The following is a 22790-nucleotide window of genomic DNA, read 5'->3' on the forward strand; positions in this document are numbered from 1 at the left end:
ACTGGAATAAACAGCTCGCGATTTACGACTGTCACTAACGTTACAACGTTAGCCCTTGTATAATGTCGAGTGGGTAAACAGTTTCCGTTATAAATTGTTTTAATGGTGGCAGTAAAATTTCAATTTTGAAGAGAAAACATTGTGAATACCCCGGGTCGACTGCCCCTGTCTGGTGCCGTACGGTTTACACAGATTTCCTGGGCGAGTACAAGACGCGGACATTCGCGTATAATAACAATTATTTAATGACATAAGTAAAAAAATATAATAAATGTGTGATATAGTGATCAGCAAAATCTCCTCTCTTGTTATTTTTTCTATTCAATTTACATGCTATGGTCATTAAATGGCTTTCCTGAGCTGAATGTAACGTTATGTGATATAATTGTTCTCCTGCTGTTATATTGACCTCTTTCCATGGTTTAAAAACAGTAGTTGGTCGATATTATGTATACTTTCTAGCTGTAACGTTACCTTACCCATGCCCGTTGCAATGTAAAAATGAGATAAATAATGGACACAAATAAAAAACATGAAATTGTTTATTTGATTTCATTTATTTATTTATTTATTGTTGCCAAATGGACAGGTCTTTTTTTAGTTTCCTCGGTAGCAAACGTTAGCCTAGCTTGCTTGCCAAGCTATTTTCATAAATAATCTGTAAGATCGTTTGTACCTTCATCTGTGACTGGAGGCCAATGTCTAACATCATCAACCCAACAAGTCTGCCTGGCTGTAGCGGTCATCAAGGGTGCGTTATCACCTTATCTCCGAGGTTTGTTTACATACCGGTGCATATGTCTATGCCGGTGTAACAGCTCAGTAATGGCGTCGCCACAAGATGGCAGCCTACACAAGAACGCTCGTCGGATTCGTCTATACTGTAGTATGCGCCTTGAACACCACATGTATCCGCGCCGGGTTATTTTTGTTTGCTGCTCATTTTAGCAGATCCTTCTTGTCGTAAAGCAATTCGTTACATCACGCAACACTTTCTGATGCTGCGGCCTGCCGGCTCAAAGTTGCAAGTGTGTTTTTTCCGCTCACAGGCAACAGGGGGGGAGGGGCGAGGCGCCCAACATTCAACTCGAAAATAGTTATTTAACCATTGCAATAACTCCGAAGCTATAGCCTGGGAAAACCCAGACAACTTCCGGCAAATTTAGATTTGCTCTGAAAGTTAGTCTGGCAAAGAACTCATTCAAACCCATTTCCAGTCTGCAGAAATCGCGGCACCAATCAGAAACGTTGGGGCGGGCTTTACACGATGACGACAGCGCTGGGATTTTGAAGCAGATTTTGTTGCCTACATTACAAAGATGGACGCCGCTGTCGAACATCACTCGCTCGAATCAGCTATCGTTTTAAAGTGATTTGAACGTTTCCTTTTTGTTAAAAACCGAGCAAAGAACAATACTCAGAGATGTTTCTCCGCCGCTCTGCAAACGTCATCACCTTCATCGCTCTGATTGGTTTTAGGTCTACCCGCGACATCTGCTGGTGACTCCCCTCTGGAAATGATTTGTCTATGACGCTTTTCCAGACCATAACTCAGTTACAACTGACAATGGTCTGCTGGTTTTAACCAGGCTACCGAAGCTATTCAGTTAAGGTAAACAAAAAAACTGCATAGTGCTGCTTTAATATGAAAAATCAGTGGAGTATCCCTTTAAGCTGACAACAAACTGTAAAGACTACTGAAATACTAAATTCAAATATGAAAATAAATACACAAAAGATGTATTTGAAAATACTGTTTAAAAACCTAAACGATGTTGTTACATAACTCACTTTCATTCAGTATTTCACATTAGCTGGACTGGCTGTAAGATAAACCTATGTTTAAGAGGCAGCGTAACATACAAAAGGTATGTTTTTCTATTTAACTAAATTTTTCATAGAAAAGAGAAAAAAGCCTTTTTGTTGAGTTACCGGGTACACCTTTATTTATCTTTTGTTCTTTTACCACCACTTCCACCAAATGGATAAAAAAATTCTTCCTTGACATTGGTCAGTTTTTCTTAAGTTCATAATGTAAATAGATTTACGAAAAGAATTACAGTAGCGACCATTTTCCCACAATCCTTTGCGGCTTACAGTAATTTACTGTATACACATTTTGCGTACAGTATCTTATTGTAAATATTACAGTAAAATACTATTCCAATTACAAAAATTGTTTACAGTGTATTACAATTTACAGTGATTAGCCATGTTGATTTAACCTCAGGAAATCATACATATACAGTAAAAATGATATAGATAAGCCATTTTATTTTCTCTTCACTTTATATGAGGTTTGCAATTTTAGTGGTTTGCTAGAGGTTAGCAAATTTGGAAAATGTCTAAATATAGTTCAATCAATAAACATTGATATTGTTTAGCTTGGAAGTTTTGTATGAAACTTAAAACCATGGAGTAAAGGTAAATAACCATATGAAGGCCTACTGTATGTCATTGACAGAAAAAATTGACAATTATATTTGAAACCAAAAATCCAAAGCAATATGTAAAAGTTATGTGATCTTTATCAAAAAAGGTGTTGTTTTCTTCACAGACACTGAAGCAGCACGGCTTCATTCTTGTGATAGGGTAATAAACTACTAAATTTACTGTTGTGATTAAAAAACAAATTGTAAGTGTATCTGATGTTAACACAAGCACTAAATTTAGCTAACACTGGCACTGTGATGCCACTCTAAAGTAGCATAAAGTCTGTGCTTGTCAAAGTTTGGTATTCCATGTTCAACTAAAACTAGAAAAAAAGACCAGAATGTTGATCAATTTAAAATGTAATATATAATTTAAATTAGAATTAGAATCATTTATATATGCATCAAGAATACTTGCTCCCCCACTTTTTTCATTAAAAAAAAACTTTACTGTTGAACAGTTAGTGAAATTATTTTTATTATTTACCTATTAATCTTGCACAACCTATTGTTTTGGAATTATTTTGCTATATATCTGACCAAGTATTTTTTCTTTTTTTTTCTCAGAGGAAGGAATGTTATATGCAGATACATGGAAAACTTGGGTCTGGATATTGTCTGTCTTCATCATGCAGTATTACAATCATGCACGCAGGGTTTGGTAACTTTCTTAAAGCAAACAACAGTTCATATCACATACCGTCCAGCTGACTGATTTCAGAGCTCCACTGTTGTTTTCTCTTAGGTGCACCAACTACTGAATTCAACAGAGAGTGAATGACAGGAACAGTGCCATTGTCTGTCAGACTTTAGCATAAGCAAGTTAGTGCTGATCTGTCTGAGCTGCTTATAGTGCGCTACACTCTCACTGTCGCTTTATGCTGTACAAATCAATTTGTCTCCACTGATGGAAAATAATTGCAAAGCAAACAAATTATCTCTGCCACATTGAGCACACCTCACCGCCGGGAGAGAGAGAAACAAGAAAGAAGGCTAGAGAGCTCTTTTACATGGATGCATAGGCCTAAACCACGGATTCCACGCTGACATGTTCCAACTGAAGCTGCATTGTTTATGTACTGTGCCTCCAATTATACAGTGGGGAAAAGAATCTGGGAAAGAGGTTGAGCTGCACGTCAAACGGATGGGAAAATAAAAAAGGTGAAAGAGGTTCATCTTAAATTGGAGACATTAAATTGGAAAAATTTTGCTATGCAGTATGCTAAAGATGATATATTCAAAAATAGTCACTTGTCAGAGTAATTTTGCTATCAAAATACAGTACTCAACTGCTTTGATCTTGTGCCTGTTAAAACAGTAAAATTCTGCAGAATCAAAACAATTTGTTTTTAAATTAAAGATATTTACTAAAACTTTTTATTAACTAGAACAAGGGTTTATGTGAGGGGAAAGTCATATGATGATTTTTTTAAAAGCCCAATTTAACCACAAATCTTTAAAACCGTAAGAACCGTTAAAAGAAGTAGGCCAAAGCAACAAAGATGTGCATGTACCAAATCTTGAGTTGCGCATTTTCTAAGCCCAACCGTGCAAAATATAGCAAAAATAGGTGGAATAAAATCTTACCGGCTGTTCAGAAAGTTGCAGGGTGTTTCTAAGTTGTGAATGTGGCTTTGTTTTGGTCTGATGGCAATAATTCAGAGGTAAAGTACACAGTCTATGTAGTCCTGAGGGTTTGTTAGCAGACTATCCACAAGTTCCCTACGCCCCATGAGGCCTTGCGTCAAAAGTGGGCGCGACTTCCGGTTGGAAGTAAACAAAGCACGATTTGACATGCTTGACACTCGTTCATTCAACAGTTGACAGTCATTCAAGTTATAGCGATCCAAACTAGCTAACGATGTGGGAACACAACCTCAACGAAATTAAAAAAGGTGAAATAACAGTACCTTTACCCTCCGCAGTAGTTGATTGGGAGTATTATAATAACATTATTAATAATCAATACTCATCAAGGCATGGTGACAAGACAGTTGTGCGAGCTGGCAAACAATGAAAATAAAAAATACACACTTAGTCATTGTGCTTTGGAGTTTATTTAAAATTATAAATGAATGTGCTACTTGAATACATTAACTGATACATTTGGTATTCTGTCAACACCGATGGAAACTACAGTCGTTGGCAGGAACACTCTGATTTCGTTTTCAGCTTATGTTTAAAACAATCACGTTTAAGCCACTGAACTAGTTTAGTCCGGTTATACATACAACCGCGAACAGCACATGTTGTCCCTGAGCTCCGTAACGACATCTCTCATAAAGATTTGCGTCTTTAAATAGTAAAATAATTCTCCGAAAAACAGCTAGCCTCTTCGCTAACTAACACACAAAATACCATTGGAATGCTACTTCCGCCGCCTCACCGGAAGTTTCACCCACTTTATTTTTTACAGGAGCGCCCCTCGGAAACTTGTGGATAACTAAAAACCACTGAAGATGTAATGGCTGCAAGAAAGACATGCATGCAGAACTTGACAAGGCCGTGTGAAAAGGCACTTACAGCGGCGCCTTTGCTGTGATACTTTGACCCCACTCTGCTTATTCTTCAGGCTAATGTGTCAAAATGATTTGCTGCAATAAAGACAACCTGTGTGATATGCATCCGGGGCACTTACAGAAGCGAGTTATGATGTTTGCTGCATGTAAATTCCATCAGCATGTGAATGCAATCATATTACAGGCCATTAGAGACTTTCTTTGCAAAGCCACTGGGACAGACACCTGCTGAACTGTAAAGAATACGGCTGCAGCTGCGGTGTTGTGACATCAATTGTAGTTTACCATAGGCTATGCTGACAGCAAATTATATTGCCTTATACTGTGCTCTCAACATGTCTTATTTGGTGTTCAGAATATAGGTGCAATGACACTGAGATAATATAGCCTACTGTATGGGTGCATTACTACATCTTTAAATTGAATGTGACACTGGATTAACCCCTGCCACTAGTTCATTTATGGGTCAATTGTAAAGCGGTTTAAAGGCAAATGGAGTGTTGTTGTGTTAAATCTGAGCAAACATTGCTGAGACGGAGACAAATTTCCTTAGATTTCCTCTTGGATTTTACACAACAACCAAGTTCAAGAGCAAACTCAAAACAGAAATTTAAGCAACATAAATAAATATCTTCTTAGTAATAGTACGGTGACATGATGATGTGTTCTATCTATCTGAATACTCTGTTCTGTCAAAATCCTAATATATTTATTATATATTTTCTATTTCAATTGTTAAAAAAAAACGATTTCACAGTAACCAAAATTAATTTAAATCAAAACTAGTCTGTTGCCTACTACCTAAAGTTAGCTAGATAAAGCTGATTCGTCATTATATTGACTTTGTTGCCATCTAGTGGCTCAAGAAAGCCCTGTAGCCTCCTAAATGCATAAAGCATTTTTACCAAGATTTTGCATATATTACTAAACCTTTATAAAAAGGTTGAAAATAGGCGAAAAAGAATATTATAACAGAATAACACTATGCTGTACCCTACATCAATGTTTTAATGGTATTCCTTGACTTGCACAATTTACAATGAATGGTTTGAAAAATTTAAATGTATACTCACCATCATTTTTTAGTATGACTATGCCTTTAAGGAACTCTCTTTTTATCAGCTTAGACATAAGTCTTATAGAATGAAAAAGATAGTCAGAAATTGCACAGAAGGTTGTTTTTATTTATCTTGCACACCTGATGTTCAGTCCATGTCCATTTATTTTATTTTTTATGGCTAATTAAAAAAGTAATACTTTTTGAACATTTTAATGACAGCCTCAAAAGTCATGCACTGAACATCCTTAATGTGCTTGAAAAAGGTGAATATATGCCCTGATAACAGATAACACACTGCAAAAGCCACAGCAATGAATACATTTACTATATGCAATGCTATCCATCCCATGTCTAGCTGCCAAACTTTATCAGAATAAGCTGTTTATAGCTGCATTTAGGGAATTTGATCTAGCGCTGAACAAAAAATCAAAGAGAAAATAAAAGCAAAATAATACTTCCTCTTAGTTTTACAGGTGAATTCTGTTACGACACCAGTCTGATATACACTAACTGGTCAAGAGTTTGGAATAATTAAGGTATTTTTTAAATGTTTTTGAATAAAAAAAAAAACAAATAAAAATCGTATGCTCACCAAGGCTGCGTTTATCTTTATATGTCTTCACTGTCAAATAAATAATCATTATAACATCTTGATTTGGTGCGGAAACATTTCTTATTATTATCAAAGTTTTTGATGCATCAAGTTTCATGGAAATCCTGAAAATATATCATGGTTTCCACAAAAAAAAAAATGTTTCCAACATTGATAATAATAATAACCATTATTAATAACTAAGTACCATAACAAATCAGCAAATTTGAATCATTCATAAAGGATCATGTGACAATAAATGCAAAATAAAATAAATGTAGCCTTAGTGAGCATAAGAGATTTCTTTCAAAAACATTTAAAAAAAAAATGTTTTATCCAAAATAATTATCCAAAGTTTGACTTTATAATAAGATTCAAAATTTATCAGAGAAGCAATGCTTCACTATTCCCAGTTAGCTGCTCATCTATAGCATGTGGTTAATGCCACCATCGTCGTGATGGCTTGGGTGCAAAAAGTTAGGGATCAGGTTGCTCTCCAGGGGTGTCCTGAGGGTCCCTATTAATTCCTCAGGAGCCAGGTAGGCGCAGATATGCCTAACTGGCTAAAATAAGCCCACCACCAGGGCTTCTCAGTTCTCTCCTCCCCGTTCTCTCCCAGCTCCCGCTGGCTATACTGCTCAAACTGATTAAAGGGGTCAAAACGCTCATAATTGTCTAGCTCAGGGATGTTAAAGTAGTCAAGAGAGGGTTCTCGTGGGGCTTTCTTCAGCACAAAGTCCACTCTGCCCACCTGTATGTTCTTTGGCAGGTTAATGCGCTTAGATACTTTGGAGTAGCCAGTGGCAGCTGCCGTCACAATGTGAAGACCTGGATTCAACAATCTCCAGTAATCACCATCCTCAGCTGTAGAGAGAGACAGAGGCTACATCAGCACTCATTTACAACTGCATTATTCGGGTCAATGCAAAGGAACGCACGAGGTTTGTAAGTTTGCATTAGGACTTTACAATAAATTGTTACCTGTAGTGATATCATGTCGCATCCCCCTAATAGAGATTGTTGCTCCTTTGATGCCATTTCCATGTTCATCCTTTACAATGCCCTTTATACCTCTGTGAACCTGCAAGTAACAGCTCAGAATGATGATCTGGTGCCATATAGCCATTTAAAATAATCCTTTCTCTCAAATATAGATACTAGTGTAGTTAGACGAGATCAGGGCCTATAGCCTCATATATTTCATAGTTTTTCTAAGTGTTCCAGGCCTTGTTCTTTCTTTTCTGTGTGCACTGCAACAATTAAGAAGACATTTAAATAATTGAAACAATTTTTACCTCAAAACAAGGTATCAAAACAGTCATCCTCTCTTATGAGATTGGACTAGTCCAGTGTGTTTCCGCATTTTGGGGCAATGTTCATTCATTTAATTTGTTAGATACTGTTAAAAATGTTTGAGAAAGTTGAGGAATATAAAAAAATGAAGGATGAATTATACAATAAAAACATTTCCTAACATTGATTTAACAATCACATTAAGGAATAAGGTGAAAAAAAGGACATTCTTCTTTAAGACGAATACAGTCAGAGTTATATTAAAAAATGTCCTGAATCTTTCAAGCCTTATAATGGGAGTAATTCCAGTATGAAATATTGTGTTTTTTAAGATTTCTAGTGTTCTCTTCATATTTACGATTTCTTTAATCATTCACAGTTTCCTTTATTCAGTCTAGATCATTCACTGGAAACCGAAAGTAACTCACTCCTGATAAGGGTTTGAACTTTCATAACTTTTTGAATTCTTCCATCTGGGAACAATACAAGTCGACACCATCATGACTAAAAGTTTGCTAAAAAGTATTTCCTACTAAAGCCATGTCATATTTACAATAACTATGAGATTTACAGTAACTTGTAAAAAGCATTCACATCCTTATAGAACTCGTAATTACAACTTGTAAGCAGGAGATTTTCCTTCTTGTACCACGTGACCGCTGTACTATCGGACCACAGCAGATTAATTTAGATGTATACTTATGTTATGGAATGCATAATTTCCAGTCCGAGGACTGAACAGTTCCGAGTAGAACGCCATGTGTTCTCATCTCAAACTTACAGTAATTACGACATGGCGTGAACGCAGCATATCCATAACAGACTAGTGGGAGTGGCCTTGGACACCAACATTTCTAGTGCACTATGATTGTTGATGTTTTCCTATTTGGCAAAAGGGAAGACAACAGGCTTTGTTTTCTCTAGTCAGGTAGCACATATTTCTTTTTTTATCGTCTTTTTGTTGTTGTTTTTTAAAGCCAATTTTTGCCAACAATGAGAAACCCTTTAAGAGATGTAACAAGTTTAGATGAAAAGGATCTCAAGCTTGCTAGCTGAAGATATTATCGTAGCTATATTCATTAGCAGACACTTCTTTGAAAATACATTACAGCATAGCGCTGTAACAACCATAATAAAATGACCCTTCACAATAGATAATGCTTTACAATGAACTCTTCATATGGCAATTTATCTGTTCAATAAAATACCTTACTTGCCAGTTGAGTAATAAAAACATCATCTCCACGACGATTTTACAACATTTCAAATCCCCACCAACAGCCAAGCCAATGTTGATTATGGTTTTATCACAAGCTGTCACGTTCTCTTTTGCCAGCAGACTCTCCTGTTTAGCTTTTTTTTTTAAGACAGTTTATTCCCTGAAGGTTGGAGATTTAGCTGCTTCATGTCAACCTTTCTTACTCGTTGTGACAACTAACCTATACCACTCCCAAACCTTACACGCCTCAAAGTAACTACAGCAACTTTTCTCTATTTACGGATATGACAAGACGTGCACGGGCGGATGAAATGTGTAAACAATTTTCCACAAAAACCATTCCGTCAGGTCAAAAATATAAACACTTATAATAGGCTTACCATAGTCAGTCATGTTTTTGAAGGAATTCTAATGTATAAACTCGTTTAAATTAGGTTAGTTTTGAATAAAAAAGTTACATACACTTCCTTTAATGCAAACAAGGCATTATTAGATCAAATAGGCACTAATTTTCAAGAAAAGAAATCTGAACATTGGACAAAGTCAGGTTCAGAATTCTTATTTCATTTTGTTGAAATATTTTTGTCAGAGGTTTTTATAGAGGGAATTTTGGATATCTATTTTTACGATTCCATAAATCAGAAAATACTATCAACAGCCAGAATTAAAAATGAAATTTAAATCAAGCACATAGTTAGCATGACGGGAAATAAACAAAAAAACAACAAAAAAAACTTTGCAACTTTTGAACTTCTATGCTTAGCTTGATAACCTAAAAGAAGAGTGAACTCACAGAGTCCATGAAGCTGAGCAGTGCCTCCTTATTTCTGAGCCACTCAGGGTAGAGCTCCACCTCAGAGGGGAATTTATCACAGCCCAACTCCACTGTGATCTCATAACAGTTACTGTGCAGGTAGTTAAAATCTGACATCCCTGAAACAATAACACATAGACAGGCATGGGAAACAGAAAGCGTCATGTGTGGACAACATGTGGACACTGACAAAACACACATTGGATGGCAAAATGTCTTTGTGAAGTTTTTTGGGAGATTTCTCACAAACTGTACTGCTAAATGGAGATTTTACACAAAATAAATGGCTTGCTCTTTTTGCTCATTGATAGGTATGGCTACATATTTAACTTAATTAAGCCTCAAAGACACAATGATTCTTCTATAAGGAAAGCATTTACCTCCAGCAAAGCTATACCACAGTGCTCCATTGGTTATCCCTCCTTTATTGGCAAATGAGGCTCCACATCTCTCTGTGTCATTGTTGGACATAGTGGCATGGGAATCTGCATATATCCTAGCCAACTGCCTAAAGATCTACACACAGGAAATGACTTTGTTATGCAAAATAAGTTTGTGCAGGAGCTTCGTCTGCAACAGTCGGAGGAGCATACATTTACTCACTTGTTCATCTGGTGTGGGTGAGTGCATCCTTTCTTCTTGGGGGTGTTTAGAGAAGTCAAAGGGGTATGAGACCACCAGTTCTCCTCCATGCAGACTGGCAGATATAACAAAAGGATAGGATCTTATCCACTTCATTACAGCATATGTCTCTGGTGCAACTACCTAAAAATAAATAAATAAAAAGAAATTAACACAAGATATCCAAAATTTCAAAGTTCCCTATTGGTCAGTCACTACAACTTAGGTCATGACTGACCAATAGGAATCTCGCTAGAGAGGCCAATTTACTTTGAGTGAAACTAAACAAGCCACTGCACATTGGCAATCATTTGCATCAGCTGTGCAGCCTCGCAGCGCGGGTATTTAATAAGCAGCTGTTGTGATTGCACACTAGCTTTTTGCTTTGGAGCCAAGACACTTTGATGCCTCTGCTGAGAGTGAAATGTAATTTCAACAAGGCTTTCTGGACCTCTCCTTTTCGGTGCGGGCGTGACAGCACGGCAGCGTGAGCAGTTTCTCTTTCTTTCTCTCTCTGTCTTTCTCTCTGAGCAAAACAAAAAGCTGTTCTAACAGCTGGTAAGATCCAGCGAGAGAGATTCAGGGCACGCACGGGTGCACATTCCCGTCTGTGACCACTGTAACTGTTCCCCTGCGTGCTTCAGCACCAATGAGAGTAGTCCCTAAAAGAGCTTACACAGATAGTTTGCGTCTTTTTAAAGATGGCGTTCTATCTGTGTGTTTCTGGATGCGGTCGTTACCTGGGTTCACAGGATGGTCACAAACGTTGTGTGGTGTGTCTAGGCCTCGGATGAGTCATGCACCCATTGCGGGAAGATGACCATCTCAGAGCTGCGGTCGATACTCTCATTCCTGCAAGGGCGTGCCGGCGCCCCGTTCCAATCCTCCAGCGAGGGTTGCTTTGGTTGCTGACCTGAGGATTACGGTGAGCGCGCTTCCCTCTCATGTTCCCCAACCATTTGAGCTGCCAACAAATCACGCTGGACAATCCTCAAGGTTTGTATCAGTCGTTTCCTTTGGCGTTCCCCGCGAGGACCAGATGTCGATCGCGGCATCGGAGGGTGGGTCAGATATCTCTGCGGAAGACGTGTCGGAACGGCTGCCTCCGATGGATGATTGCCATGCTTTCCCGGGCCGCCAAGAGGGTCGGGCTCGTGTGGAACCCTCCACTGTGTCCCGAACCCTCGAGGTTGGATGATTGGTATCTCGGGGTGGCGCGTGCTGGTGCAACCCACCCCAGTGCCCTTCTTCCCGAAAGTGCATGGGGTGGTTCCTAATCCCTCACCTCCCTTGACGGCAGGGCAGCTAAGGGATACACGCGTATCCTGGCGTCGTGGTCAGCTGCTGCCTCCACCCCACTGCCTGTGGCTCCTCAGTATACTGATCGCCGGGGGCACCCTCCTGCGTCTGCCCCTGCTCCCGCACCGCAGCAGCAGCCTCCATCGAAATGGCGCCGTGGAGCCGGTCGCAAGCATCTTGATTCCCAGAACTGATTCTCCTTGTGACAGTCCCTCCCTGGCCCATTCCTCTGAGGAAGGATCTTCTGACTCAGAGACGGGGCACCCTATGGCACCCGTGTCCAGACCTCTGGAAACTCCATGTCTGGTCCCTGGACGGGACGCAGAGGTTTTAGGTGACTTACCCCTGGAGGTACTTAAAGGGACACTTCACCCAGTCATATTTTTGAATGGTCATGGTTTATTCCCTTATTTTCCCCTGAGATAGGAGAAATAAGGATTTAAATGTTTTACTTCCTGTTTATTATGACGTAAAAAATCGTCATTTTGCATCATAATAAGCAGGAAGTCACATTTCATTGAAATCTGCAGAGACCACAAACATTAGCTCATTATTATTCAAGGGTGTGGGACCCACTCACCCTACAGGCCTATTACAGATCAGTGGATGGGACTTCACTTGCAGAAACTGAAATCAATATCCGCCATCTTGTTTTTGGAAGCTAAGCTAACAAGCGCTGTAGAGATAGGAAGTATGACAATGACAGAAGAAACTAAACATGATATGGAAGAAGAGGATTTTGAAAGTCTGCTGCTCGAATCCGATGTTTGTGGCTATCCTTACGAGCCGCAATACAGTGAAGAACAGCTGAGGCTGATGGAGGAGCAGGAGGCGGCTGCTTGTGTTCTTCTCGCCAGGAGGACCCCCAAAGATATTCGATAGGGTCTGTGCTTTCCTTCTTGCAGCAATGGTTGGAGCGAAGACTGTCTCCCTCCACCCTCAAAGTTCATGCTGCCGCTATTTCAGCTTATCACGACCACATAGATGGCAATACAGTTGGAAAGCACAACCTGGTCGTCAGGTTTCTTAAGGGGGCGAGACGATTAAATTCTCCTCAACCCCCCTCCATACCTTCTTGGGATCTTTCCCTGGTGCTCCGAGCACTTCAGGACATTCCCTTTGAGCCTCTGCAATCAGTAGACTTAAAGCTTCTTTCCATGAAGATTTTGCTACTGGTTGCATTGTCCTCTGTCAAGAGGGTAGGAGACCTGCATGCATTTTCGGGCAGCGAATTGTGCCTAGAGTTCGGGCCAGGTGACAACCATGTGGTATTGAGACCCCGGCCTGGCTATGTGCCCAAGGTTCCTAACACTCCCTTCAAAGACCAGGAAGTGAACCTGCAAGCGCTGCCCTTGGAGGAGCCAGATCCAGCCCTGGCTTTGCTCTGTCCCATTCGCGCTCTACTTATGTACATGGACAGAACTCAAAGCATCAGGAACTCAGACCAGCTCTTTGTCTGTTACGGAGGCCAGCAGAAGGGAAAGGCTGTCTCCAAGCAGAGGATGGCCAACTGGATAGTGGACGCCATCGCCATTGCCTTAACTTGCCAAGCTCAAGGCGTGCCATGAGGCGCAGGTTGCATGCACACTCCAAGAGAGGTGTCGCATCCTCCTGGGCGCTGGCTCGTGGCACCTCGCTAACAGATATCTGTAGAGCTGCGGGCTGGGCAACACCTAACACGTTCGCTAGATACTTTAGCCTACGTGTGGAGCCAGTCTCCTCCCGTGTTCTCACCCTAAACGGGTAGAAGCACTGAGAGGCCCGGCTCTGTCAGCTTGCTGCACCCTACTGTGCATCCCTATTTCTCCAGAGTGAAAAACTTGTAGAGTCCTCCAAAACGCCTCGGCCCAGACATGGCGGAGCGTCAGGAGCTAGGCCCCTGTCCGCTGAATCCTTGAGAGCTGGACCCGGGCTGGGTTCCATATGTGCGACCCTTCGGGGATCCCATATGTGCATATGTTCCATGGTTGCTCCTAAGACGGAAGCCCGTGTCTTTCCTTTGGGCTAAGTCACCCATTTTTCATATGCAGTACAGCCTTCGGGTTAGTCCATATGTATTTTCACATAACTCTTTGAAGAAAGTGGCTTTCGCAGCATTCCCCTCCCTTAGAAAGGTGCACGCTTTCCCAGTGTTATCCAAGGTCTCACTGTGTGGGTTATCACGGAACAACAGTGTCAGACACTCCCCATGTAAACCCTCCACCTATCGTCCTTCCAGGCAAGAGGGTGCAGAGGCTTGCATCGGGCGCTGGATCGGCTGCAGCGGCTGTGGCGCTTTGGTAGGGATTCTTATTGGTCAGTCATGACCTACGTTGTAGTGACTGACCGATAGGGAACGTCCCGCTTACACATAGTAACCCTCTTTCCCTGAGGAAGGGAACGGAGACGTAAGTCCCGTCGCTACATCTGCTGCCGCCCGTAGGGGCGGCGAGATTACTCAGGCTTGGCTCCTCAGAAAAAACTAGTGTGCAAATCACAACAGCTGCTCATTAAATACCCGCACTGCGAGGCTGCACAGCTGATGCAAATGATTTCACGCCAATGTGTATTGGCTTGTTTTAGTTTCACTCAAAGTAAATTGGCCTCTCTAGCGAGATACCTATTGGTCAGTCATGACCTACGTCTCAGGGAACGAGGGTTACTAGAGGTTTCTCTATGCTCACCACAAAACCATATTCTGTGATTTTCACTTCATAGATTCACTGTATGAACAAGTTATTTTCACTATATTGAACATTACTATAATACAGTACATTTATATGAAAGTAACTATATATATATATATATATATATATCAGTTAAAAGATATACAAAGGTTATTCAAATATTCAAATGTATTTTTTAATCAAATGTATTTTTGTTATATGACTGTACATTTGATAGAGATGGGAATGCATTCACTTCTACCTTATTTAGCCAGTAAGATTCAGGGATGGGGATGTGGTCACTACGGAAATGTCTGAAGCGACGCCGATTGTAAAAGATGGAGGTGAGGTCAGGGAAGTTGCGGTTGAGATCGAGATTCTGTGCGTTGGCCCGACCGCTGGTCCATCCATTGTACTCATGACCCTAAATGTTACAAATCCCACCAGTCATCAAAAAATCATGGACAAATTTTTAACAGTTTCAAAGAGACACTAAATACGCAAATTTGTAATACTCTTTTCCAAGTTACATGTAAGATATTTGCTACACATCAAACTAAATTACCAGTTAAGGAGTTAAACAATTTAACACATTTGGATGGATCGGTAAGTCAAAATGAAACTCAAGACATTAAGAAAGAGGCGAAGGGTTAAAGACTGTAGTAAACAGTGAATGAAAATGTATAAAAAGACAGAAAACATCAGAACCAGGCAAAGGTACGTCAGTTAGTGTTAAATTAATAGACCAACATGGTTTTATCATCTTATTTAAGATTCAATTCATCGTCCTACAATTGTTTCCAACACAACACATTAAATTCTTCAACATAACCCGTGGTGATCAGTAAAGAGATTTAGATGAATCTACTATTAGTTTAACAAGCTATTGTTAAAATACTACTGTTATATGACAAAGAAAATGCAGGCAATTGTCTATTAGAGTGGTTAGTCAAGGCCTCCCTCTACCAGTTGTCATTTTCAGTTCATAGCTGAAGCACAAGACCAATTTTCGCTGTGGTTTTTATTCCCTAAGAAGTGATAAAATGTGCCAACTTTAAAATACAATTATTCCACACTAACATGGACTTCCTCCAAGGCCTGGCCTGTTCTGGAGGACACTCTCTGGTGCAGGGAGCTTGGCAGGGTCAGTCAGCCGACAGACAGACAGGCAGACAGACTCAGACAACAAAATATTTACTTCCTGGTAGATGTTTTCGGGGTCGTTCCTATCGGCTACCTCAGAAGCGGCAATCTCGTAGCCGTCAGGATTCATGGAGGGCAGGATATGGATGCGTGTGGTGTTGATGAGGGTCTGAATTCGCTCATTGCCCAGCAGATACTCAGAGCACAGATACTGAGCCAGGTATATCAGCAGCTGTCGACCGAGAACCTCGTTTCCATGCATGTTTCCAATTAATTTGATCTCAGGCTCCACTAGATGGCAGTGAAGAGACAAATGGGAACAGGAATTTAATCAAAGATTAATTCAGAATAGTATTCTAGAATTGCACTCTTGCTGTTGTATAGGCTGTTATTGCTGCTGAATAGCAAGTACGGGACTTGCTTCTGCTGTGATGTGAGCAAATAAGACATGCTGCTGCTGTACAATATAGAATTCAGGAATTACCTGTAGCAGATCTGTGGATGTGGACCCGTAGTGGATGTGGAAGCTACACTGTGTGATTTTTTACCCCCATCTAGCGGTGAAAAGGTATCTGACCATCCAGTGAATATTAGTTTCTGTTCCTCTCAATTCCGATTTCGTTTTAACTCCTACGGTGGCCAATGTAGTCCAATATTAACATGGCTTCCAGTTCGACCTCGTCCATGAGTGTTAAATCAAACGTAAACGCGAAAGGCGAAGCTTGAATTAACGGGTATGTCCCTCTTTGGCTAATGTACTTTCAAGATGGAGGGGCAACATGGCGACCGACATTAGAACCCCTTACCCGTATGTATTTTCAATGGCATATTATACACTCACGATAATACTTTATTACTTGAAATAAGTAATTTTAGCTATAAGTGTTTTTTAATAAGTGTTTTTAGCTAAGAATAAACTAAAAGAGTTACACAGTGTAGATTTAAGCACTTATCAGCGGGTGCCATCTAGATTTTCATGACATAACTTTGTATTTCTTTGAAATAAAAATCTTTTGTAATATTATAAATGTCGTTACAGTCACTTTAAATGGATTTTAGGCATCCTTGCTGAATACAAGTATAAAAAAAATAATTAACTGTTGTCTACCTCATACTCACATAGGTCATGTTGTCCAGGGTTATTAGAGAATTCAATAACCAGCAAGTCTTTTCCTTCCACACTGCGTCCAATGCTGTACGTATTTGAGATATGCGAGCATTTAGCTGCAGTCTTCTTCAGGATGCTGAACATCTGAGAGTTAGAGTGGTAAGTGAACTGAAGGATAGTGGAAAGACCACCATCAGATATGTTGGCAAAGGCCACATCCTGCTTTTCTAAGGGGAAAAAGTAAGGGGTTTTTTAATACATATAAATTCTTAATAAATTAGCCTACTTTTTAAAGGGTTGTTCACCCAAAAATAAAAATTCAGTTATCATTAAATCACCCTCAAATTGTTCCAAACTTGTATGAATTCCTTTCCTCTGCTGAACACAAAACAAGATATTCTGAAAAAAGTCATTAACCAAACAGTTGATGGGCCCCAGTTGATATTCCACAGTATTTGGTTTCTATATACAATGTAAGTCAATGGGGCCCATCAATTGTTTGGTTACTGACATTCTTCAGAATATCTTCTTTTGTTTTCAGCAAAGAAAAGAAAACCATACAGGTTTGGAACAACTTGAGGGTGAGTAAAGGATGATGAATTTTAATTTTGGGGTGAACAACCGTTTTAATACTGTTTAATTAATATATTTCACTTTAATCACTCCAAAATTCTAACCTCTTAACTCTGACAATGGGTCATGACAACTCTCCTCACTGCTGACAAAGAATCGGTCGCAGTCCAGAAAATAAGGCCATGCCATTTGGATGGCCTCAAAGGCATGGATACAGTTTTTTTTCACCATCTCACACGAGCTACGGCACGGCTTCATAAGTCTGCCGTCTTGACAACGTGGAGCCAACACTGAGCAGCCCAGCAGACGGATGTCTGGAGAGCACTCGCCATTCAGCAGCCCATGGATCACACTCAAGAGAAGGTACTCTGCACCCATCTCTAATTCCTGTCGTGACCGGTGGCCCACAATGTTAGGGAATGTGGTGTGGCTGTAGGGCACATCCTGACAGTAACCAAGCACCATTTCTATGCACTGCGCTAGAGACGGGAGAGAAAGGATTTTAATTTAGAATCAGTTTGAGGTGCATACCGGCAGATGAAAAATGTGTTGCAGGTGGTGTAGCACTATTTTTAATTTAATATGGAAACTAAAGTGTATTGTATCCAAGTTGTATCCGTTCCAAGTTCTTGAAATGGAACAGTTATCTGCAGTGGAATGTTTTAATACTAGATTTTGAAGGGAGGACCTCATAAATCAAATATATGGAAGTTTTGAGAAAGAAATTCATGGCTGCTTCGCTTATTCAGTCTATTAGTAGCAGTTTAGTAATAAATACCTTCTTACAATGACAGTATGTGAAACCCATCATGACAAGACAGTAATGCTTGTTAGGTAGGCTATTTCAGATTAAGTATTTGTTCTTATTTAAGGAAATTGCACCTTATAAGCTATCTCACAACCTTTACTAAATCACCCTAAGGCCTTTAAAGGCATATAATGTCTTTCCCTTTCTTCACTGACGTAGACATGCCCCATCTTGCAGTGATGTTTGGTATTCCGAGTACTTTCCCCCCCCCTATACCTTATGTGAAACAAATTTCAGAACACCATTAAACATGATATAGGTACATGCAGTGGAATAAAAGGAGTATACTTACGCCTCTCTTCTGTAGGTGTTCTGCATCTTCCTAAAAAACAATTCATCACAGAGGATGTAACAGCTGACTTCAGTGCAAAGCTAGTCTCTGAAGGCTAGATGGCAGTAGAGTACACAGTGGAAAAAAGACATCTTTCTGCAGTAATATTGCATGACAATGTCAAACCTGCGCACACGTAAATGCAAAAAGTTATTTGCCCACTAAACTTTTATACTGCCAGTCAAAAGTTTCTTCACACCCTCTCATTCTTTATTTACACATTTTAAATTTATAGTACATTTTTACTAATGCTTTTGCTTTTTTACACTAATAATATGCTTTTTTCCCTTTACTAATAAAACAGACTATTTAAAAACGTTAATTGAAAACAATTATTTATTAATAATAGTGTTATATACATGACAATTTATAAGTATAGACTATACAAAATAATAATAAAAATAAAAACAAGTAAGACCATGATATACTAATTCAAAAGAACATTCAGACTAGTAGTGTAACCTTAGTTATACTGCCTACTCGTTTCCAGTTTCCCCTCACACAAAATTACTGTTAACTGTAGCCTACTAGGCAACACTGAATGAATCTATAAGGTTACCTATTGCTGCTTCTTCCGGTTCACATCGTCGTGGGACGCTCAAGCATGTCGCCAGTGAGCTTATAAACAATAAAACCGTAAGCATTTTGCTGTCCATAAACTGAATGATGTGGCATTCGCAACGACGTACAAAGTTGATCATCTTCCGAAAAGTCTAGCTACCCCCATGACTTAAAGGAGAGCCTGCACGAGCACCGCTGCCAAATGATCAAATTACAGCAAAAAAAAAAAAAAAAAAAAAGTTATCCAGCGGTAGGCGGGCGCTCTTCTGCTGTGTCCCACTGTAATTACAGTTCTTTCAGAAAGCCTGACTTCACATTTACCCTTTTTGTGGTATGGACTTGTTTCAAAATCAGTGTTAAAGAAAGGGGGGAAAATACTTGTCTTTTCATTTTCAAGAAATTGACTGTAATCCCTGTGTGTGGTAAAATCACTTGACTGGATAGGATTCAGAAAGGCGAATCCACCTGGCTAAATAAAGACCCACACTTATTTGTTTTAGACCAAAATCTAAGACAGTCTACAAATGAAGGAATTTAAGACCTGCAAAAAGCTGCATAGGCTACTAGTCCAGAGCTGATGTGGAGCCTTTGGAAGTAAAAAATAAATATAGGCCTACATTTATAATTGGTAGACCGATACATACAGTACAAGTAGGCTATGCTACCACAAAATATATATCTTTTGTTCTTGCTTGTTGTTAGTATGTCATAGGTCAAATTAAAGGACACAAGGGTCAAAGGACAATGGATGTATGGGAATGTATACACACCTGCACATTTCTTTATGACTTTAACTTGAATTTCTGAACATGTAAAACTCTATAACTTAATGTGTTTTTTCATTTTTATTTGTTCACCAATACAGTAATTCTAAATTGCGTAATCTTCTTGAAATAACTCCCTGTAAGCTGCATATGTCTTGTTATGATTGATGTTTCAAAATGTTTCTTTTTCCTGTGACTTGTCAACTGTAATTTACTTCTAAAAGACACAAAACTTCGACCAGAAAAATAACAAAACCAAAGTGATGATAGCAGTCAGGCAACAAAAGAATTATTAGAACATTAAATCAAACTGAAACAGACAACAACAAATTTTCACCTTTCAAGACAACACTGGAGTGACTTCAGGACACATTTGAATAGCCTTGTGGCCCAGCCAGAGATTGCACTTAGCAGAAAAGGTTCTAAATATTTAATTACATGAGAGATTTAAGTTTATGTTATGATATTACGTTTAATGTAGGATATTGTGAGGTAAAATGTGGCAAAAAAGTAAAGTTTACCCAAATAAATATGTCATGATATGGCAACATATCTATACTCTTCTACTATAATTATTTTTATTTCAGAATATACATTATAATTCACATTATAGCATGTTGTGAATAAAGAGTCAAAAATCCCAGATGAGTGTGCAAATGGTCTGATTTCCAGTGATAGGCAAAGTTTGTGGCCTCCCAAGGTTTCAAAAGACTAAGAAATTATACAGTGTGAGCCATTACTTCAGAAATATAGGCAGTTTGGTTTGGCATTTTCACCTGCTCAAGTGACAGTGTCCTTCAACTTGTTAACCCTTTGTGAGCAGCATTCATTTTCCATGTCTGAGGGGCTGCTGTGTCCAGACAGTGTGTATGAGTCCCGGCCCAAAATCCTGTTACACAATTCAAAAAGGGCCTTCTTATATTGTTGCCGTAAGAGAGAGTAGACGAAAGGGTCAGAGGCAGCTTTGCTGTACACCAAGCACTTACTTATGATCCCCCAATAACGGTTGACTGTTACCGAAGGAGTCAGTTCAGTCAGTCTGAGAAAAGACGGATATTAGACTATTATAGAAATATTCAATATGGCACTGTTTTGAGGAAATTGGTGTATGACTACTGGAAACAATTTACAATTAAGTGGTGTTTTCTAGAGTGCAAGTAGGATTATTACAGGGGTTGACTTAATCATATTACATAATAGGGCCCGCATGCAAAACAAAATCCTTTTTGTTGAGCAATAAAAGAGTAAATGTTCAATACATTGTAGAAAGACATCACAAATAAACCTACTGAGAAATAGTGACAACTAGCCCCGGCCTCCCCTTGATGTTTTGCATAGGCCGGTATAAGTATTAGGCAATCTGTTACGGTTATCAAAAGTATGTGCGCATTTTAAAATGTATTATCATAAAGCAATACCGTGTTATGACATAGGGGGCGAAGCACAGGACGAACGACCCGATGAATATGCAGATTTTCTTCGTGGCCCTCCGTCTCCTTTTCTTCTGCTCCAGTAAGCACCGTTGTTTCACACTAAGAAGTTTCAAAAAATACGTCACGAATACAAATGCTTATAATATGTAACAGTAACTGTTGCAATATAATGTTTTTAAATGTACCTTGGGTGAATGTCGACAAGTAGCATGAGTGTCTGCACCGTTATAACGTCTATCCTCTTACAATGGAAGCGAGCAACTTGTAGTACTTTCATGTAGGTAAAGCATAGGATGAAAAGAGAGAGGGCGAAAGTACATGCGTGGAACACTGTGGTGAACACTATGAAGTGCCCACGGCTCCCATCATCGTCCCCCAGGTGCACAGTGCATGATGCGTACGCGGGACTATAGTCGACCCACGACAGCAGGACAGCAGCCAGCGAGAATGCAAACGAGTGAATCCAGGCATAACTGACCATCAGCGCGGCATTCTTGAGTCTCATTTTGCTGGGATAAGTCAAAGGAAAAACCACGGCAATCCAGCGGTCTATGCTGAGAGCTGCCATGCTCAACATTGTGTTGGTAGTCAGAAAAGTTTCCATGAAACTCACCGTTTGGCAAAAGTGATCGCCAAACGGCTTTTGCCGTTTTAAGACCCCAAATAGTGTAGAAGGCATGTTGAGAACGGTGATGAGGATGTTGCAGAAAGAGAGGTTGATGATGAAGATCCCTGGCATCTGCGCACGAACTTGTGCGCTGCAGGTGAAACATACTAACACTAGCAAGTTTGCCACGAGTGACACAACTGCAATTACAACGATGAGTAACTCCAGAAATATTTCCAATAAGTTCATGTCTCTTTCTAAAGTAAGTAACTGCTGATTTGTTGCGGTGTTTTGTCCGTGATTTCCCAGTGGGTCCTCGTTGGCTCATATTTGCTGCTTTCCATTCTGCTTTGGGAAAAATGAACGGTCACTGGCGACGAGTGCTGTCCAGTGTGCTGAAGTAATCTCTGAATGACTTGATTACCATCACATACTTTAAGCTTAATCCTGTTGTCCACATTGACTAAGTCAAAACGATATTTGTTTGAACTTGTATTAGAGACCGCAAAACAACACGTTGGAAAGGTGAATTGAGAGCGCGCAGTCGGAGCGCGTGCTCATGCGCATTGGAATTCTTCTTTGAGCGTTCCGGCTCACGTGCAGACAGTTTATTGCATGTGACGTTTGCTTGATAAACATGCAGTTCGGCCAGCGGGAAAGAAGGAAGAGATGGATCATTTTAAGCCAATGTTCAAATATAAAAAGCCTATGTTCAAATATAAAATAGGCTAATTCATGCAGTAGCCTAAGTTTGAGGTCTGTATTGTAAAATAAAAAAGGTTTATCAGAAAAATCAGAAGCATAGGTGGAAGTAGAAATACATTTACTCGTGAATTATAGGCTATTCACAGCAGCACAAAACTGTGAGGATTCTTAACAGGCTTAAAATGAAAATCAGGAATTAAAACAAAATGGAAATAGAGTTGAAGTTAGCCATTGATCAGTGAATAATTGAAATATAATTTCTA

At 39.6% G+C, this 22790-nt stretch overlaps 2 protein-coding genes across 4 annotated transcripts; both read right to left on the reverse strand.

Annotated features, from left to right (window-relative positions):
* Positions 1–6064: 6064 nt before the first annotated feature.
* cpz (carboxypeptidase Z) lies at positions 6065–19227 on the reverse strand. Of its 2 annotated transcripts, none has more exons than XM_089132105.1 (11): positions 19017–19227; positions 18419–18448; positions 17423–17797; positions 16757–16972; positions 15732–15928; positions 14757–14918; positions 10533–10694; positions 10310–10445; positions 9909–10048; positions 7585–7684; positions 6065–7467 (listed from the first exon to the last, which is right to left on the reverse strand). In XM_089132105.1, exons 1-11 carry the CDS (start codon positions 19156–19158, stop codon positions 7124–7126), a joined length of 2004 nt encoding a protein of 667 aa, XP_088988231.1. In that variant the 5' UTR covers positions 19159–19227; the 3' UTR covers positions 6065–7123. The 2 variants fall into 2 exon arrangements, with proteins under 2 accessions (XP_088988231.1, XP_088988230.1); XM_089132104.1 differs by having other exon boundaries at positions 15693–15928.
* Positions 19228–20558: 1331 nt separating this feature from the next.
* Positions 20559–22431, reverse strand: gpr78a (G protein-coupled receptor 78a). 2 transcript variants are annotated; one of them, XM_089132106.1, is made up of 4 exons: positions 21401–22431; positions 21201–21314; positions 20769–20821; positions 20570–20671 (listed from the first exon to the last, which is right to left on the reverse strand). In XM_089132106.1, exons 1-4 carry the CDS (start codon positions 22069–22071, stop codon positions 20580–20582), a joined length of 930 nt encoding a protein of 309 aa, XP_088988232.1. In that variant the 5' UTR covers positions 22072–22431; the 3' UTR covers positions 20570–20579. The 2 variants fall into 2 exon arrangements, with proteins under 2 accessions (XP_039546352.2, XP_088988232.1); XM_039690418.2 differs by having other exon boundaries at positions 20559–20821; positions 21401–22429.
* Positions 22432–22790: the final 359 nt, after the last annotated feature.

Source organism: Pimephales promelas, chromosome 6, assembly GCF_988280905.1.
Source record: "Pimephales promelas chromosome 6, fPimPro1.hap1.1, whole genome shotgun sequence".
In the NCBI taxonomy this organism is placed as follows: domain Eukaryota; kingdom Metazoa; phylum Chordata; class Actinopteri; order Cypriniformes; family Leuciscidae; genus Pimephales; species Pimephales promelas.

Excerpts from the sequence above, each read along its gene's own strand:
- gpr78a (XM_039690418.2), bottom strand. The coding sequence starts at position 22,071 with ATGAACTTATTGGAAATATTTCTGGAGTTACTCATCGTTGTAATTGCA. Across the intron at positions 21,315-21,400 it reads CTTGTCGACATTCACCCAAG|TGTGAAACAACGGTGCTTAC; the intron begins GTACATTTAAAA and ends GAAACTTCTTAG. Across the intron at positions 20,822-21,200 it reads GCCCCCTATGTCATAACACG|ACTGACTGAACTGACTCCTT; the intron begins GTATTGCTTTAT and ends GTCTTTTCTCAG.
- cpz (XM_089132104.1), bottom strand. The coding sequence starts at position 19,158 with ATGATCAACTTTGTACGTCGTTGCGAATGCCACATCATTCAGTTTATG. Across the intron at positions 18,449-19,016 it reads ACCGGAAGAAGCAGCAATAG|GAAGATGCAGAACACCTACA; the intron begins GTAACCTTATAG and ends ATTGTTTTTTAG. Across the intron at positions 14,919-15,692 it reads CCGAAAACATCTACCAGGAA|GGTCATGAGTACAATGGATG; the intron begins GTAAATATTTTG and ends TGTAACATTTAG.